Source organism: Saccostrea cucullata, unplaced genomic scaffold (genome assembly GCF_032062105.1).
Source record: "Saccostrea cucullata isolate Sc308-1 unplaced genomic scaffold, CSIRO_AGI_Scuc_v1 ctg5738, whole genome shotgun sequence".
Lineage (NCBI taxonomy): Eukaryota > Metazoa > Mollusca > Bivalvia > Ostreida > Ostreidae > Saccostrea > Saccostrea cuccullata.
This window is the reverse complement of record NW_026929157.1, coordinates 1-20,342: the sequence shown is the minus strand read 5'-3', so window position 1 is coordinate 20,342 and position 20,342 is coordinate 1. Positions and strand designations below refer to the sequence as shown.

General features: G+C 31.9%; 1 protein-coding gene across 1 annotated transcript; it reads right to left on the bottom strand.

Annotated features, from left to right (window-relative positions):
- Window positions 1-472: 472 nt before the first annotated feature.
- On the bottom strand, window positions 473-18,278 carry LOC134279932 (uncharacterized; the record flags this gene model as incomplete). The annotated part of the gene is made up of 6 exons (XM_062762341.1): window positions 473-925; window positions 4,778-4,815; window positions 8,236-8,388; window positions 10,882-11,010; window positions 14,185-14,388; window positions 18,203-18,278. Coding segments are annotated over 6 exons (732 nt in total), but the record flags the coding sequence as incomplete, so codon positions are not given.
- Between the last annotated feature and the right edge of the window lie 2,064 nt (window positions 18,279-20,342).

Below are 20,342 nucleotides of genomic sequence, written 5' to 3'. Positions count from 1 at the left end.
CTTTTCAATCAAAGATTAGTAAATTAAATAAAATATCTTAAATCTTTTTGTTTAAGTTCACAGTGTCCAGAAAATGTCGTTGATTGTAGATCTGTAGTCTAAAAGGCAAATGTCGGGATCAGTGCTCTAACCTTCTAAAATGTTTATATGTTTCAATATTTCCATTTCTATTTTATTTTCTCTGTGATAACTCTTTGAAAGTTAACAGAGTTCATTTCTTGATAATTCTACCGGAATGTAAATAAGGCAGGTCGATAGGTCAGGAGTTAAGGAGTCCTAATATGCATGCAAATATCGTGCGCATCTGTCCCTGTGTCTGACGCTGAGAAGGCCAATATGCATGTAAATCTCGTGCGGCTGCCTCTGTGTTTGACGTCAGTGGCCGAGGACTATTGAAATTGGCATGGGAGTCCTCGTGAAATTTAAAAACTATGTCTACATTTTAAAAATCTAAATCTACAATATTATTTTATTTCACAATGAAATGGTGGAAATATAAGGAATCACTCTCTAGTTAGTATAGTATGCCAGGGACATTAACGTAAGTGGGAAACATGGGATAATTAAGGCCCGTTATGTAAAATAACTAATGTTGCCCGCTATCGTTGATGCCCTGGCATACCATACTAACTACACAGTGATTTCTTAAAAAACACAGATATTTTTACAATCATCTGAACTATATACAAATGTGGAGATGATGGACAAAGGATTCCGAGATTTGTTTTTTTTTTAAGATCAAGACCAAACGTAGATAGCGAGGAAATGCCCTATTTCATGCATTTATAATACTTCAGCATCCTCCTAAGGTGATGTTAAAGCAGCATACTGCATAATTCAACCATTTGATAGGATTTATAGTTTTAATACCTTCTCTGTTGAAACTCTCCGCCAGAAATTTGCTGTACTCTTCAGACAGTTTGTCCTATAATGAAACATATCTATATTTTTATTTCAAAGCATATTTTTTTTCCTGTGAAAAAATATAAATATTAATGCACCTACTGTAAATCAATTTTTTTCGCATAATCTTTTATTCGCGATTTGTAACTTTAAAATCATTCCGCGATGATTAATTTTCGCGACTGTTGAAACATTCTCAAACAAATACAAAGCTTAATAAGTGTTTCACGACAATTATTATTCGCGAGGTAACGTAGGTGTTGAAAATCATTCGTAGTCCTCGTAAATGAAACTAAAACAGTCCAAAGTAGTATAAGACCTGATTTATTCCATTTTCGTCGTTTCCACCTGACTGTATCAAGATCTTTCCACCCCAAAGATGAAATTTACAATTCATTCATGTCGATAACCACAATGTATTGTACATTTTAATGAAGATTTTTAAGAATACATGTGGGGGATAATAATATATCACGTCAACTTGTTCTCACCGCCTGGCCATTACTTCTGGAGATACAAATACTACATTCGGAAAGAGCTACATGTATAAGCACATTTCTTTCAGCATCTAGTTCGTTTACAAAATGTGCCCAAACCAGACAATTTTAAATGGTACATTTACCATTCAATGAATGAATGAAATATTTGGAAACAACGAAAAGTATCCGAACTCAAAAGTCCATTTAACATTAAAAATAAGCGCGGAGCAAACACGGACCTCAAAAACATCAGAGTTGGGATCAGGTGCCTTGGAAAGGTGAGTATCCCTTGCCGACCGGTCACAGTAAAAAATGGAGATAAAGAACAGTAATGAAGTTTATAAGTTCAGTGAAAAAACGAATTTGAAAGAAGAATTTGGCGTAAACGACGTAAAACTAGTTCTCCAAATTTAGATTTTACTTCTAATCGTCAAATCCTTAGATTTACTGGAAATTCGGGTATTAAAAAAAAAACCCACACACAGAATTCGAAATACTTTTCATCAGTCAGGCACTTTTAGAATCGAATAGTGTTATAAGAACTGAAATGTTGAACAATTATTTGTCCTTTTTATAAAGCACCCACTAAAAGTCTGGTTATTGTATTCTAAAACTTAATTTAAGTCACGTATAAGTAAAATGTTAAGGTAGTCTGATCTTCAGGTTTACAAAATTAGCAGTTAAGTAAAAAAAAATAATCATAAAAGTATCTCTGAATCCACAAAGTTAAATAAATTTATCCACAGTATTTCTTTAAAGTTAAAGATTAAAGTTAATCATACTATATATAGGGAAAACTGTCAAATCTCCAGTATATTTTACAGAAAAGGCGAATTGGAATATCATCAATGAATTTTCTCATTGCAAATTGATCAACAAATATATATATTTTAGGTTATAAAACGATAGGTATCCAGGCATTTAGAGACATTTTCATGATTTTTATACTTATTTGATATTTTTTGTCTTCTATTTCCGTCATGTATTCTATAATACATAGTGTAAAAGGCTTTTGCAATCATTGCAAGACACCATAAATCACTTCTGCTTTCATATAATGCTATGCTAATAAACATTGGTATTTAAGGCTGGACTCAAGAAAATCTTATTTCTCTAAAACTGTATAATTTTTTTTCACTTTTTAAAGGTACAAATGTCAACTTTTATAGAACCTTTTCTAAGACTTCCAAAGACCTTGAATCATATAAAGATGAATAAAATGAAAATTTTTGCATGAAAAAATTTCATTTACAAACTTCATTTTGATGCATTTCAAATTAAATACCGGGATTAATTTTTGGAGTTATCCTTCCTGGCTGAAGATCAGATATCCTTAAGGTTATCCGATCCTCAGGTTCTGAAAATCAGGCATTGAGTAATTGAAAATGCTCACAAAGATGTCTCTAAATTCTCACATTTAAATGTATTTACCCACGGTGTTTCTTTAAACTTCATCTTTAAATTTAATCATATTACATAGGGAAAATTAGTAAATCTCAAACAATTTTTCAGGAAATGCGCTTTGAACTACCTACTGCATATTTTTTAATTGATAATTGATCAAGAAATACATTTTAGGAATAAAAATCATAGGTATCCAGGCTTTCAAAGTAAATTGCATGAAATTTACACTTATTTGGTACTTTTACTTTCTCCTACTTACTTCCATCGTTTTATAATGCATAGTGTTTCCTTTCAAAGAAAACACAGTAAATCACTTCTTATTTCAAGACATGCTTAGTAACATTGGTAACTAAAGCTTAATTAAAAGAAATTTGATTTTTTTTATAATATGCAAGTTCTACTTAATTTTATATAGTACAAATGTCAACTTTTTAAATACCGTTTGTTGAAACTTTAAAGAACATTGCATCATACATAGTGGCATAAAATGAAAATTGTTGCATGAAAAAATTTCAATTTCAAGCTTTATTTTAAGACTTTTTGAATTAAATTATAAATTAAAGAGTTATCCTTCCTGGCTGAGGATCGTATATCCTTAAGGTAGAGCACCTTATAATCACTTGAATATTGTATTCTAAAGCTAAGTTACGTTTATGTTAACTATCGGCGCCAAGTACTTTATAAAAACCCTCTTGATATTTTATTCTAAAGCTTATCTAAGTTACGTCTAAGTAGAATATTGGGGTAGAGAACTCGTATATAGAATTTGCAATGCCCTATTATAACCGAAAAATGATAAGTACGAGGGTTGTTAGAAAATCATTGAGACATTGTGTATATTTTGCTTTCTAATGAACGTCTTTCGGTGAAAATATGCATATACGTTTGACCTACACTAAGAATCAATAAAAGCAAGATATATTTTTACAATATTAAATATTTTCTCTGAAATGGTATATAAATGCGCCAATAGTAGGTACCCGGAGCAGTCATGAAATCAGATTTTGAAAATATATAACGCCAACGTTCTAGCTTGTCGTGGACCAATAATAAGAGCGGAAATAATTCAGTTTATGTGTATAATTTTTCAGCTTTATTTCAAATTGATCTTGTGCATCTTTTATAGAACTTTGATCAGAAATACGGAGATCATAAAAAAAATTAAGCGCGGTAGAAAAATCTGCTAACAACGGCAAAATGGAATTTGACGTCAAGGGCTGAGCAGCCAGCATACGTAAAATTTTGTGTTGCGCAATGTAGAACTCTTTCTTCCAGACTGAACGGCCCTGTAAAACAATAAAAATGAAAAAAAAAATAATGTGTTAAGTACGAAAGCCCAGAAGATCCAAATTAACCAATCAAAAGCGGGTTCAACTTTTGATTACTCCCCTTTGTTATTCAACTTATTCAACCAGAGTAAATGTAAAAGCTCTGGACAACCATGAGTTATTACTCACGGTATTTATATAGTTACGGTATTTTAAAATATCGTTTATCTGCGTTGCATAAATCGGCACTGCATGATTCTAAGTCATCCTTCCCCCCAAATGAAAATTTTACACTGGGGTAGAAACAGCATGCATTTTCAAATGATACTTTAAGAAAAGAGACTTTTTGATTTTTGTAATGTTATAGGTAATAACAAAAAAGGAAGAGTATTAAACGCTTCCCGATCGTTTCACATGCAAAACCATCTCCAGCTGACTTGACGTTAAATGACGTAGCGATGCTGCTTCGGGTCGATAGATTATTTCACCAAACTTTATCTAATTAGCACAGGTTTTAGAAATTTTGCTTGAGTGTTTTATTCGTTCTTTATAAAATGTTCTATATAAAATATAGAATTTTCATGAAATAATCTCCGTCCTTTATGGAGTAAATGTAATTGTCTCAATAATTTCCGAACAACCCTCGTAGATTCGTTCACATGTTAATTCAGAAGAAATATAATATACAGGAATATATATACCGATACGAATACGTGTACGTACATACGTATAGGAACCACCGCTGGGTTTCTTCGGCGTACCTAGAGAATATAAAGAATAAAAATAATTTAAGGGCTGTTATTGAATATTGATCAGTAATGCGATCGATTACGACCAAACAAGCATTCATAAAAATAGAAAAAGAGCAAGATACAAAGATATATATAGGAATATAATATTGACATGAAAGCTATATGAATGGGGGAAAAAAGAAAGAATAACCCTTGTCTTTATTTTTGGAAAACTAGAACCCTGACCCTGGGGCCATAAAATTCACAATTTTGGTAGAGGCACTCTTGCTCATCATAACTATGAACTTAATTAGTTTATTTCATACTCAGGAACAGAGAAGAAGATTTTCAAAGAAATAATGCATTTTCACTAAATACTTATTTAGCCCCTCCCTAGCACAAGAACCCCTGACCCCATGGCCATGGAATTCACAATTTTGGTAGAGGACTCAATGCTAATTACAATCATGCAAACAGTTTGACTGCTCGATGTCCAGGAGTAAAGAAGAAGATTTTTAAAGACTGCAATAATTTTAGTGGTTTTGGCCCCACCCCAGGCCCCAGGGTGGCAGGGATAATGAAATTCACAATTTTTGTTCCCATTCACTCATAGATGTTTTGTGCCAAATTTGGTTGAAATTAGTTCAGTGGTTGCAGAGAAGAATAAGCTGAAAATGTTCAAAAGTTTACGACCGATTGACGACGAAGGACGGATGACGACGGACGAAAACAGATAGCAATAGGTCACCTGAGTGACTCAGGTGACCTAACAAATATAGGAGGGTTAAAGAAATAAATAATTATTTTGTGTTGTCTAATAAAGTCTATTTGTTAGGAAACAAACAAGTTCAAAAATTTTGAAGATATAAAACTCAAAGTATTTAAACAAAAATATTACTCCAAAACTGGGAGAAACTACTGCAAATTGAATCGGAAAGAATTTGGAGGTCAGTTCATGAAGTTAAGATTTCTAGAAACAAAAGAATCAAGAATTTCAATGGAATTGTGTGCATAACACATATCTAACTGAAGAAAAACGAAGCTTTTTTGTAAATCAAATATTTAACAAGAAAACATTGATGTAACCATCAATTGTCGCCCGGGAAATAAATAAAGTAAACAATGGAAATGATTCTTGATCATCAAACCGCTTCGATATGTGTGAAAAAGGCATGTGTCTAAATGATAGAGACAATAATCGAGAATATTTTGAAAACTTATAATCGGATGAAAATCGAACAAAAATGATACCCTTTTAAATTTTATTAATTCCTCAAGTAAATGTTGGCTGCATAAATATAAATTTAAACCAGACACATGCATCACATACATGTAGATATTAAAAAATGTATTTCACTTTAAGAACATAAACACGAACTGTGTAGAGTACGCTTTTATGCGACATGTAAAATTCGGTGTTCTGAAAAAAAGGGACCTGTCGTTTTTTCGATAGTAAATGATAAAGCCGCTTCATCCGAAACAGGCACATATTATCTTAAACAATAAAAGTTTGTCATTACATAGATAATATATAAAAATTAATTATAAGATTGATTTAATAGTTTATTACACCAATCCTTACATGGAAAACATAGACCAAAACCTTGTTGACAAACAGTAGTTCCTGACGGGAAGTTAAGATCTGTTTTGAAGTCACCTTTGAAAAAAATACTTTTATCGGTTATATCTAATTATGAAGAGAATTTAAACCCGACTATTTTTTTTCCATTAGTAGAATCCTAAGTCATGATATATCTTTTAAAAATTAAGAAATTAACTGAATATAATCCATAGTAATTTTTATATTAATATGCATATTTACAGAATAAAGAAAAATCAGATATTTTTAAATATTTTTTTAAAAAGGGAGTTTAGTAACGAGGGTTAGATTATTGCCCGTGTACACTTTGTTGTGGAAAAAATGCTCGGGTTTGTTCTTCATGAGTTATACATGTAAGCGATAAATTTAATTTTTCGAAGGTGATTTCACGCAATGTAAACAAAGGATTATTTTTTGTGTGACCTAACAAAAATTATTTTCTTAACTTTTGAATTTTGATATCTTTAAAAAGAAAAAGACTTTGGGGATATAATTTGACAAAAATTGAAATAATTTATGGATAATTATTTTTCAAGAAGAAAAACGAATATATTTTTTAGCGATTAGAATCGGACCAAGCGGCTATAAGCAACTTTATATATTAAATATGAAAAACATATACAAGGTATATTTTTACAGATTCACTTTATGGAAGTAACTATATTATGTATCTCGTAATTTATAAAAGGAAAGAACATTGTGATTAACAATCTTTTTAATGTTTAGAAAACCTTTAAATCTGAATAACTTCTCCCACCTAAATCCCCATATACCCACAGGCACCTGAAGTATGGACCGAATCCCCCCTTTTTTTATGAAAAAAAAATGTAAGAGTGTATAATACCTCGAAAATATAAAATTTCCCTGTCAAACACATCTATATGTCGTTATATGCAAGCAGATTGCACTTTTTCTCACGTTAAAAGAATGGCCCTGTTCGGTATTTCTAATATACCGAATAGTGCCATTCTTTAAACGTGAGAAAAAGTGCAATCTACTTGCATATAACGACATATAGATGTGTTTGACAGGGAAATTTTATATTTTCAAGGTATTATACACTCTTACATTTTTTTTCATTAAAAAAAAGGGGGGGTATTCGATCCATACTTCAGGTGCCTGTGCATATACCAACACTTAAACTTATATGTATAGAGCAGCCCGGTCCTTCTGGCTGCAACAGTGAAAGTCGGGAACATTTATTTTATGATGTAATCACGTCAAACCAAAGCCCAAGTGTAAAATCCACCTGTGACATCACTCTTTTGTTTAAGTGCTCCATTATTTTTCAGGAATTGATAGTTGCATATTACATTGAAAGCAGCATCTGTTTTGTTCCTATTATCCTTCCCCTTCCTCTACCGAAGAAATAATTTTAAAAATTTTATCTGGTTCATTATAACATAAAGAAAATTTAAGTACCCATTGTGAGAATCGAGCCCGGAACCCTAATCTTTTGGAGTCGGGTACTCATTTCATTGAGCTATTCAAGCCGTTGATATACATTGACTTAGAATAACTTCATTACACTTTTTCTTGCCTTACTTTCCATAGTATATATCACAGGCACCTTGCGTTATTATTATACTTTGGATTAAAAATTTATTACCGAAACAAGTGCCCGTGGTATATATAAATATAAATTGACTACTACTATTAAATATGTAATGTATGCACGTATGTACTGGTATTTACAGTGTATAATATAAATATTCTTTATTATACATTAACAAACAATTATTACAAGCATTTCGAAAGGTGGATTATACTAGTATATCTCTCCTTAGAAATGACACTTAAGTACTTATTGATTAAGGTTATATGTTTTAAAAACTATTAAAAATACTCACACCTAGATGTTTTGCCATTAAAGATGAAAGAAGCTTTTATTGAAATTGATTTTGAATCTTTCAGTGTCACAGCGTTTTCACAAGTGAAAACTCCAGGTATCGGGTCACATCGATCAAGTACCAAATACACCGTCACAAAACTTTTACTAGAGCCTAAAAGAAAAATCTCTCATTTCTTCATTCTACCACAGCCTGGTAAAATAAGAAAATAAATATATTAAAGAGGCTGGGGGTGGCAGCCTTTTTTTTTTTTTAGACTTTTTCAATCTCCTTTAAAAGGAGAGCTCCATATAAAGATATACAAAAATGATCAAATTTTAAAACTAAAATGTATTTTTTTTCTTTGTCAAATGATACTAGTAGTTGACAGCTAAAGATACCGTATCTAAAAAAATAAGTTAAATCTGGTGGTTAATTTGGGATTAATTTGTTGACCCACCAGCTTCCTTAATAAATATATAAATAATTAAAGTAATTAAATAATATATATGGACTATTGTATAAAATGTATTTACACACTTGCTTTAAAATTTGCACGATTTCGAACTGCCCCCCCCCCCTCCCATTTTTTTTCTTTTTTTAAGAAAAAAAACAACTTTAGATTAAAGATTTGAACTTATCGTATTGTTGCTAAGATTTTATATTTCAAATTATCAATTTTGTTTTTCTTGTGAGAAGGCCTTACTTGGGTGCCCAAATTTGATTTGTATTTGAGAAAAATTGAACCTTTCTTAAGTTGCCATACGGGGGCATCAGTGTTTCACAAATTTATAAATCTTGTTCAAAATATTATTAATTGTACACCAAAGACTGAAAACATGGGCTCGAGTTTTGTTTGTTTTACCGGGTTTGATCTTCTATCAATGCATACGCCACTAAGCACAACAACACTCTTGTAATGGTTAAGCTTTCAAACATATAATTTATATTTTGCCCCTTTTTTTAAGTTTAAAATCTGCCTAAAACTCAACAATTCTATGAAACATTTCAAGGATTTTAAAAACTTCAAAATGGACCTTCACTCCTTTAAATAGTTCAGATGACCAGATACTAGTTATTTGGACCATCTTGCGTTTGACGTGATCAACTAACAATAATTTTCCTCCGCTTTCGCGAAAGCGATGGGACATTAAATCTCATTCGTCTGTCCGTCCGTCAAAAAACTTCTTTACATCGTGACCTTGACCTTGTAGTTTGTCCTACTTTTCAAAAACCTTAACCTTGGTCATAGCTTTTAAATGAGAAGTGATAAGGCTTTCATATTAAACCTGTGTATTATATATTGGCTGTGACAAGCCCTTTCTATTAAAAAATGCATTGATTTTTACCCATAAACCTTGATGTTTGACCTACTTTTTGAAATATCTTAATTTTTCCTTGTAACTTTTGATTTAGAAGAGATAGAGATTTCATATTTGACAATTGCAATACAAGTGCATTACCTATGGCAAGATATTTCCAAGCATGCTTTGATATCTGACCCCTTGACCATGACTATTTACGATTGACCTTATATTCAAAAGTATCAACTTCGGTGATAACTTCTGAATGACATATGATAGGGCGTTTATATTTGACACAATATGTCATAAAAATGACATCTCACCCACAAAAACACCGAAAGCGGGGGACCTCAATTCTTTAGATTTGCTTGTTGTTTACCGAAAGTTACAGTGTGTAAATCAAAAATGGAAATCAAGAACATGGTGGATGTGTATTTGATACATGGAATTTTTGTTGCCCGCAAAAACTTTAACCCTTTCCAAATCGTTTGATTAGTTGGAGTTAAACTTTTGATTGATTGGATGTATGGCTTTCATAGCTACAGATCTGTAGCTTTATGGTTTTATATATTTGTCCTTGACCATAACGCTACAAATCCCGTAATGCAAAAAAGGTGCAATTTACGGCGCATTTATTTTTTTGCGCTCTTTCGGGAGAATTTCTCCACGTTCCAGCATCAGTCAATCAACTATCTTTCACTCCCTAATTCTAGACACATTCTGTAGCCAATATGTATATTTTATCCATCTCCCAAACATTTTTAGTTGTCTGTACAGACAATAAACTTGCTTGAAGTGATTTTTTAGCAATCTAACAAATAATAGTAATAAAGCGAGTTAATCACTTGTAGACACGATTATAGAGGGTTGGGAGATGGATAAAATTTACAGATTAGTTAAATAATGTGCCTAGAATTAGGGAATGAAAGGTAATTAATTGACCGATGCTGAAAAGGGGAGAAATTCACCCCCAAAAAGCGCAAAAAATATTGCGCCGTAAATTGCATCTTTTTTGCATTAGGGGATCTGTAGCGTTATGGTCAAAGACAAATATATAAAACCGTAACTCTACAGATCTGCAGCTAAGGCTTTCATAGATCAAAGGTATTTTTGTCTTTAGATCTTTCTTTGGGTACTATGTATTTGACCTCTTGACTTTAACCTTGCAGTTTGTCTGACTCAATTATTCAAAATTTTACCAGTACTTTTACTTTGACCATAACTTTTGAAGTAAGCAACCTCTATATATACTATTATATACATATGCTAGGCAAGCAACAAAAAAAATTATATCCGTCAGATAAATTTACTATTATTTCGGTCTTCACAAAAAAGTGTATTTTATATGGGCTGAAATACTGACTTTTTGTAACAGTGGCTTGGACATTTCTATTCCCCAGTGCTGAAATGAAAAAAGATGGCACAAACTTATCACTCTTCCTTTGCCATCTAACATTACTCGAACCGAACATCTTGTCCTTAGCTTCAGATTCTGAAATTAAAGTAAAATATCAGCAATCAGAAGTTTTTAAAGAAAATGAAGATTTTGAAGGCAAGCTTAAAATAGGCTAAGTAAATTATTAGGATTTAAACTTTGTTATTTTTAGGTCATGAAGGCTGTCATTTGTCATATTTCGTCTGACATCTGTCCGTCAATTTGTCAATAAGACTGTTCGTGACTGTAAGAGCTTAATATTTTCATATTCTCCAGATCCACTGGGTCAATTTCAATTAATTTTGCATTTTCACTATACATTGTATAATCATTAGAGCCCCATCCTAACACCAAAACCCCTGACCCAAGGGCTTTGAAATGCACAATGCACAATTTTGAAAAAAAAGCACCCTTCCTTTACCCTCCATATTCCTTGCCATAACTATGTAGTTTATTGAGTTAATACCTAGGAGATTGGGAGACATTTTTTTAATTAATGTATTTTTACCATATAATCAATGTGGCCCCGCCCTTAAACACCAAAAACCCTGACCCTGGGGCCATGAAATTCACAATTTGAAAGAGAAAGAGGTACCCTTTCTCATCATAACTATGTAATATTTCATTGGATTTATACCAGGAGTAGAGGAGAAGATTTTTAAAGAAATAATACATTTTCACTATATAATCAGAAGAGCCGCCCTAGCACCAGAACCCCTGAACCTGGAGCAAAGAATTTCAAAATTCTGGTAGAAGGATCAATACTAATTACAATCATGTCAAGACTTTGACTGCTTGATGTCCAGGAAAAAAGAAGATTATTTAAAGAATGCGTTAATGTTAGTGGTTTTGGCCCCATCTCTCAGTCCCCAGGGGGTAGGGATCATAAAACTCACAATTTTTGTACCCCTTCACCCATAGATGCATAATGCTTAATTTGGTTGAAATTGGCTGAGAGGTTTCAGAGAAGCTGAAAATGTTTAAATTAACGCACGACGGACGACGCGCGATGACAAACAAAACAGATAGCAAAAGGTGACCTGAGTGACTCAGGAGATCTTTTAAAAAATAAATAAATAGAGGAATCGGAATTTCCCAGCAATGGGCACATCTACACACAGTACACACTGTGTCCAAAAGATCTGTTCATTATGATGAAATTTTGTGCAGCTTTAGAAGAAATGTTGCGCTGACAAACTCGAAAAGTGTAATATAAACCTTACAAAAATATATAAAGCCATGTAAATTTTATGAGGAAAAGCCAAACTGTTAAAATCAGAATATGTGAATTTACTATTTTTCACCACATTCCGCTTCCTCATAAAATTCGCCTGGCTTTGTATACTTATTCTAAAGTTAATATTACACTTTTAGCTTACATATTCTGAATTTTTTTTCAACGGTAAACCTTTACTGTATATGATTTGTTCATTTTTGTTATTTTATTGAGGTATATACTAATATTTTCCAAATCTATTTTATTTTCCAAGACTAACGAGATAAAATTCAAAGAATTATCCACTTTTCTAAGCCTTGAGATGATACTAAGTCCAAAGAAAAAAAAAGTGTGTGTATCATCTGTCCTTAACATGCCGTTAATAAAATCGTCAATTTTTTCAACTTAGAAAATCGCGCGTTTTTCTAAAAAAAGAAAAAAAGAAAAGAAGAAAGCATTGTTCCAATGTGCGACACATATACTAGTCTTGCTTTCCCTCTAAATGCACTCTTCTAAATTTACCATGCACTGCAAAACAAAGTAAACACAATACAAGAGACCCATGGGCCACATCGCTCACGTGACCATTTTGAACCCCATATTGTGGCCCCTCTCTATCCCCGAGGTCTTGTTTTGAAAAAAAAAGATCATTCCCAACATGAGGATGCTTACATTTCAATATGACTAAATATTAGCTTTTCTGTTCTTGAGATTTTCCCCTATATATTCTATGTAAAATTTGACCCCCCCCCCCCTTGTTGCCCCATCCAATCCTCGGGGATCATGATTGTGACAAACCTGAGTCTTAACCATCTGAGGATGCTTCCATATAAAAATCATTAAACATGGCTTTGCTGTCCTTGAGAAAAAAGATTTTAAAGTTTTTTTCTTATATATTTCTATGTAAAAATTAAATTGACCATTATATGGTCCCACTCTACCCCCGGGGGTCTTGATTTGAGAAAAATTTAATTTACATTGTCCAAGGATGCTTCCAAATAAATATCACCAATCATGTCTTTGCTGTTTTATTTTTTTTTAGCTAACTTGAGAAGACTTTTAATTCACCATTTTCACTATTTCCTTAGTTGTCTCCACTTGGAAGATGGCTTGGTCCTTCATTTGAAACCCCTTTACCAATCAATACTCTGTGCCAAATTTGGTTCAATTTGGCCTTGTGCATGGTTCTTGAGAAAAAGTTGAAAATGTTAAAAGTTTATGACAACAACACCATGCAACGACAGACAAAGGACAAAAAACTACGAACGATAGTATTGTTCTCCCGCCTACCTTTGAGTTAATTCTCAAAAGATAACATATTCGAATGATTTTCAGAATTTTTTAGATATTTATATGAATTTACATAAAACGTTACTTATTTGGGATACCAAAGAGTGATAACTCTATAATTTTGGTAAAACTTGTTTTTCACCATAGAAATCAACGGAAAATATTTTTAAAACATCTCCCCCTACCCCCCCCCCCCCCCCCCCCCCCCCGTGAAACAAAAATACCTTTTAACAGGTATTATGGACTGTCATTTTACAAATTTATGCCAAAGTTTATTGTGTTTCATGGGGGGGGGGCATACCGGGTTTGTTTATAGACAGAAAAAAAAATTCAAATTTTTCATCAATTTTAAAGTTATTTACAACTAAATAATTGTATTTTATTAATTTATTTATGTTTTATTTATTTTCGTTACACATAAGAAAAGATATAAGATACATTTTTTTTCATATTTAAGACTATTTCAAAATGTGGTGATTCTTGAAAGTTTGATTTCACTAGAAAATATCGTCTACCCCCCTTTTTTCAAGAGCTAGAATTAATGATAATTTACTGTCTTGCGCTGGAATTAAAATGATTAATCAACTACCATTGAACTGTTCTTTGCCATTAATATTGAATTTAATGGGTACAAAATGTAGGCGGGAATCAAGAGTTAGAGTTCGTAGTTCTTTTGATCAGAAAAGCTCGCTAATAAAATGACACCAAATCGAGACTGTATTCACCTATAATGTTAAATATCCCTTTTGTTTTATTAACAGATGACCTCCATTCCATCCTGAAACCTATATTTTCTTTGACCTTCTGTTTGAAAAAGAGGTGCGCATCCTTAGTTCTTGCTCCCATTTCTGGTTTACACGTCACGTTCACAACTTTGGCACGGTATAAGCTCTGGACACTGCCAACAATATCAACAGGGCTCCTATTAGCTGCAAACAGAATATGACAGTTTTTCTTTCTTATTTTCCACTTTTCAATCTTGTGATTTGTCTTGAGATCATGATTAATATTACTGCTTGTGTATATAATATGGCTTTACTCAGAATCGCTTTGGTACGGAAATACATGTACAAGTATGGTTGTTTCAACTGCGTACAATGTAATTAATTCATTCTATAAGTACTAGTTTTATCTTCAAAAGTCCACATTATTTTATTAGTGAAAAGAATAAGAGAACAACAATTAAATCTCTGACTAGTGAGTATACACCTATATAGAGTACAACAGACCAATCTCTGACTAATGAGTATACACCTATATAGAGTACAACAGTATACACCTGTATAGAAAATAACGGTCCAATCTCTGACTAAAGATACACCTGTATAGAAAATAACAATCTCTGACTAATGAATATACACCTGTTTAGAGAACAACAGTCCAATCTCTGACTTATGAGTTTACACCTGTATATACTACAACAATCCAAGCTCTGACTAATGAATATACACCTGTATACAGTACTCCAATCTCTGCCTTATGATATACAGCTTGATAGATTATAACAGTCTTATCTCTGACTAATGTTATTGTGGTAAATTTGAATACATGGAGTACAATCTCTATGTTGAGACATATTATCAGGAAGAATAAGTTCAAAAAGTATTTATCCTGTGTTAGAAATTATCAGACCATGATTAAATTCGAACTTAATTGACCCGTGTTTTTTAGTATACCTGCAAATACAAATTAAACCTAAAACACTCATTCCTGCAGATCTAGAGAGCGGAAACTTTAAATGTCATTTTTTTCAAAGTTCAAGAGGGATAACTCTGTCAAAAATCATTGTACCAATTTTGAACGTGACCTGTATGATTTGATAAAATACTTGCACATGCAATTTAAATCTTATAACTGTATACCTGGTAATACATACATTCCTACAAAAGTATAAAGAGTGGAAACTTAAAATAAAGTTCAAGAGGGATAACTCTGTCAAAAATCATCATGCCATAGCCGTATTCCCCATTTTCAAAAGGTGAGTTATTTCTGAAGGGAACTCTTTTATGAGTTTAATACGCATGCGCTATAAATAAAGTCAATTCCGCGGGGACGTTCTTGATGTAAACATGTTCATGGTGTATGCCTCTGTCATATGGAAAAATGTTATTGTGTTTGTGAATAAATCTTGATTCGTATTTTTTTACCCATGTCTCTTTCTGGATTTGTATTAATCTGCGTTGTACTATAATAAGGTGCTGTGTGACCCCCCCCCCCCCCTTTACAAAAAAAAGAAAAGAAACAAATTACTGATAAAATGCTGATACATATTCGGAAAGGCCTATTTAAAAAAAAAAACAAACAAACAATAGCTAATTTTCGGTAGTGGATGTTCTGCAGACGGATCATTATTATTTACAAAATGTGCAGAAAAATTAAAGAATTTTAAGTTATAAAGTTTTTACGAATTAATCTAGCCTGGTGCAGCCATATTTTCTTTTCTGCATCTCTAGGAATTTTTGAAGACTGATGACATGTCTGAAATTGCTGCATATACAGCAGTAGTTCGTCTTCCGCGAATTCCAAGAAACTGCGTTTTGCTAGATTGTATGTCATAACATAGAACTTTTACTTAAAGAACACATTTTGTGACAATTAAAGGCCTATTTCATTTGAATTAACCGTGTTTCTAGAATTTTTTATTTGTAAAATAATTGATTCACTATTTAGTATTAAAACTTTGAATGGAATTCTAAATGAATAATTTAATCTCATGTGCTCATGTAACGAAGAAAGACTAATTAAAATAGCATCGACCTGAATTCATGTTACATATGTCGCATAAAGTCTGAGCTGCATTTAATCAAAGTTTTAGTGTAGGATCTAAGCATATGTACATGTATATTCCCGAGTAAAATACACATTTTGTTTTAAATAGATCAGAGAATTGAGAGCAGAAAAACGAAATTGAAAAAATAATTTCCTAGCGTATTTCTCGTTAATTAACCGAAAACAATCTTTTCTCAAGTGTTATTTATTTTTTTAAAATCCTTTCAGTGTAAGTACATGTATTTATTTTTATAAGTTATTCTTTAAAGTGTGTAAAGAGAGAGAGAGAGAGAGAGAGAGAGAGAGAGAGAGAGAGAGAGAGAGAGAGAGAGAGAGAGAGAGACTCCGTGTAACTGACATACATGTACATCTGTGAAAAAAATATATGACCCTAATTTTATTGAATTCACAATTATTCTAATAATTTTTAATTTTCACAACTATGGTTCATATTCAACTGTTCAACCCATTTACATATTCTTGTATAACTGTATTTAGCACAACCCCCACTTTTTTCCAATATACTTTTTCTATTGAAAATGTTCATTGATAGACAAGTTGCCACCCCCCCCCCCCCCCCCACACACACACACAGTTTATACTACAAAAGTATATAAGGGAAATGTAGTATTGGAAACTGGTACTGGAATAAAGTTTTTCAACATTGGGCAAGGTTTATCTTTGTTTGCCAACTTTTCCAGGTAAGATAAAAATATTTCTTTGGCTACCCCCCCCCTTTTAAAGATGATGCTAGCTACGTGCCTGGCTATTCGTATAGTTTTCTAGAAAGGGGGGGGGGGGGCTGACAGACCCTTTATAAAATAATTTATTATCTAAAAAATGCAAACCGTTTCCTTCTTTTGAAATTTTTAAATACAACGTGTAAGTTGATCACTATTTTGTGGATTATCTTGTAGTCCGCGGAAAAGTGATTCTGTGTGGTAAAAATTCTGTGTGGTAAAAAAAAAAAAATCCTTCACATTGTAGTCAATTTTGTACCAGTTTAGTTTAAAAGGTTTTTACCATTCAAAATGGCTTATGGAAATTAACGAGATTTTACATGATTGTAATTTGGACCTAATGTGGAATGCTCATTATGTTGATAAATCATGCAAAATTGGTGCGTTAGTTAAGAATACATTTAAAATTAATTTTATCCAGGACTGGAATGTAAATGTATTAAATTCTCCAAAATGCCTCCACTATAGAATGTATAAGTGTAATTTTGGTTTTGAAAATTATCTAAACATGTTACCAAATGATCTTAGATTATATTTAAGTAAATTTTGTTGTGTCAGTCATAACTTGCAAATCGAAGCTGGTATATTTTTTTAGTATTGATAGATCTGAGAGACATTGTAACCTCTGCAATAACAATGAACTTGGTGACGAGTTTCATTATATATTCAAGTGTCCTTTTTTAAGAATGAAAGACAGAACTTTATACCTAAAAATATTTACATGAACCCAAACACAATATCTTTTTATGATTTGATGAATACTTCTGATATATATGAACTAATAGGTTTAGCTAAGTTTTGTAAAACTGTTCTTAGAACATTTAATACCTGAACTTCCTACGATGTAAACTTTATTTCTTTATTTTTGTACATCCATCAGTACTGTCCATATCAAAGATCTTTTTCTTGTTCATCATGTTAACTAGTTACTGTTCACATGTTTACTTGTTCATTTGTTAAATTATTGTTGTACTAACATATCCCATGTGGGGGCTTTAGTGAAATAAAAAGTTTCAAAGTTTCAATTTTCTAGAGCTTGACCTGCGAATTATATCCCAAATTTGAGTTGAATGTGTGAAACTGTTGCCAAAATGAATTGAAAGTCAATCATGAAGGAATGACAGAATGACCGAATGATGGAACTGTCAAATTACCCTAAATGTTCCAGGCCATTTTATTGTGGGGACTAAAAAGGGGAAATGCAATGATAATAATAGCGCTTTTTTCCACAAACCTGTAATTGACGTTGCACTTTCGTATTTTTCAAATTCTGTGTCGTATAAAGTAAGTTTTTTCTTTCCTTTGTTCATCTGAAATAGAGAAAAATGACATAAACATACGGCTATCCACAATTAATCTTCTACTTACTCTTCCAACTATGGGTAATAAATTATTACCCATAGTTGGAAGAGTAAGTAGAAGATTATTACTAATAATTTCTAATAATTATTAAATATTAATAAAAAAAAATTATCTTTGTTTGATCTTTACAGATTTTTACAACGTTGGCTGGTGGCGCCCCCCTACCAAACTGTTTTATATGCTGCAGACCTGCAGATAGTCCGCTGCAAGTTTGCAGCAAGTAAAATTGTTCGCAGGAAGAAAACTTTCTTATTTGTAGATGATTGTCGCTAGCTGCGATCTTGTAGTAAACATTGCAGCGATTGCTACAAGCTTGCAGCAAATTTGCAGGAACTCAACATGTTTGCAGAAGCATTGCAAGAAACATACACGCCAATCTGAACATTGTTCTAAGCAAGTGTACCGGAAACTTTATATTTCTCGAATAGAGAGTTGCAGGAACAGTAAACAAGTCAAATTAAATAAACCAATTAAATGCAGAGTGTACTGGGCCAACACAGAATTCGCCATTTTGAATTATGTTTGAAATTGGAAAATTATTTTTCTAAAGATGTTTCAGTATTTTTAAAATATAAATACCAATTTGAATGATAAAAAAGGCATAACCTGGATATAGGTTTACATCATATTTTTTGTGAGCTAAACTTGTTTGAAAAGCGATAGCGGATTTGGAACATCTAATTTTAATTACATTGTACTGTACACAACATCTTATTCGTTAGCTCTGATTTGTTTTATTTTTACATGTACATGATGTACGAAACTACATTTTCTTAATTAAGGTAGGATTCTTCTCATATTTCTAATATTTAAAAAATTAATGAAATTTTCACAGAACCAAGAAGACAGTTTTGGTAAGTGATAATATCAGTGAAATTAAATTTGACCATTTTATATTAGAGGCAAGGTCAGGTCAAGGTCATTATCTTTTTCCTTTACATTAAGAATAATAAAAAATAACTGTTGCCAATCATGTGATACCTACTTTTATTTCAAAAGTTTAATGATTGTTCTTTTTGCATACTATATCGGGTCTATAGCATGATATTACCAAATTTACATAAATAATTTAATTTAACTGGATATTGGCTAATCCGAATTTTCTCTGTTTTCTCAATTTTTTTTAGGATATATTAGTTATTTTCATATGCTTCCCATATTTAACTTTTTATTATTTTCACATATTATAAAGTTGTCTTATAAATGTACAAAATGATACAAAACCAAAAGTTTTGATTGTTTACTAAGAGATAAAAAAAATACTTATGGATTTTTGGCTCAAATCTGCACTTTGATAGGAAGCGTTTAAAAGCTAATAAATTTCTAGTTTGTTTGAAAAATCATATTTATTTGATATACATGTATTTTGAAAGTTTAGTCCCTCATTATCAATCTAACTTACATTTGAAAATTTCTCCAAGACTTCGATTGTGTAAAAATTATAACAAAATTCATTGTTCTATTATAATTTTGAGAGGCAGAAACAAATATTTTCATACGCCACCATTCCGGCAAAAATATAGTCCCTGCTAGTTTTCAAGCGCAGTTTACCAAAAAATGAAAAAAAATGAATTCTATTTAAAGTTGTACAATTGTGACGAGGAAAGAAAAAATATGGTCTTTTAAATTTCTTGCACCTCAATATGTAAGACATATATTATAAGCAAATATACTTTGAATGTTTCATCTAGTCAGAAACCAGAGAAGAATCCTACCTTAAGTAACTAATGAAGTTGCTTGGTAAAATCTAAATCTATTTATCAATTTCAAAAAAAAATTAAAAGCCATTAATTTAATTAAGTCGCACAGTCGTTATTAAAATTATCTGTAAAATCCACGGCATACTCGCTACATTACTAGCAAGTATGCGAGCGGATCTAACATCTCATCTAATCTTAATTAGATTGGGGTGGGGAGGGAGTCCTATACAACATGCTTAAAATTCAACAAATATTTTAACAGTGTTAATAGCCATTCTCTGTAACCATTTAAACTTCGTTGCCACGCATGGT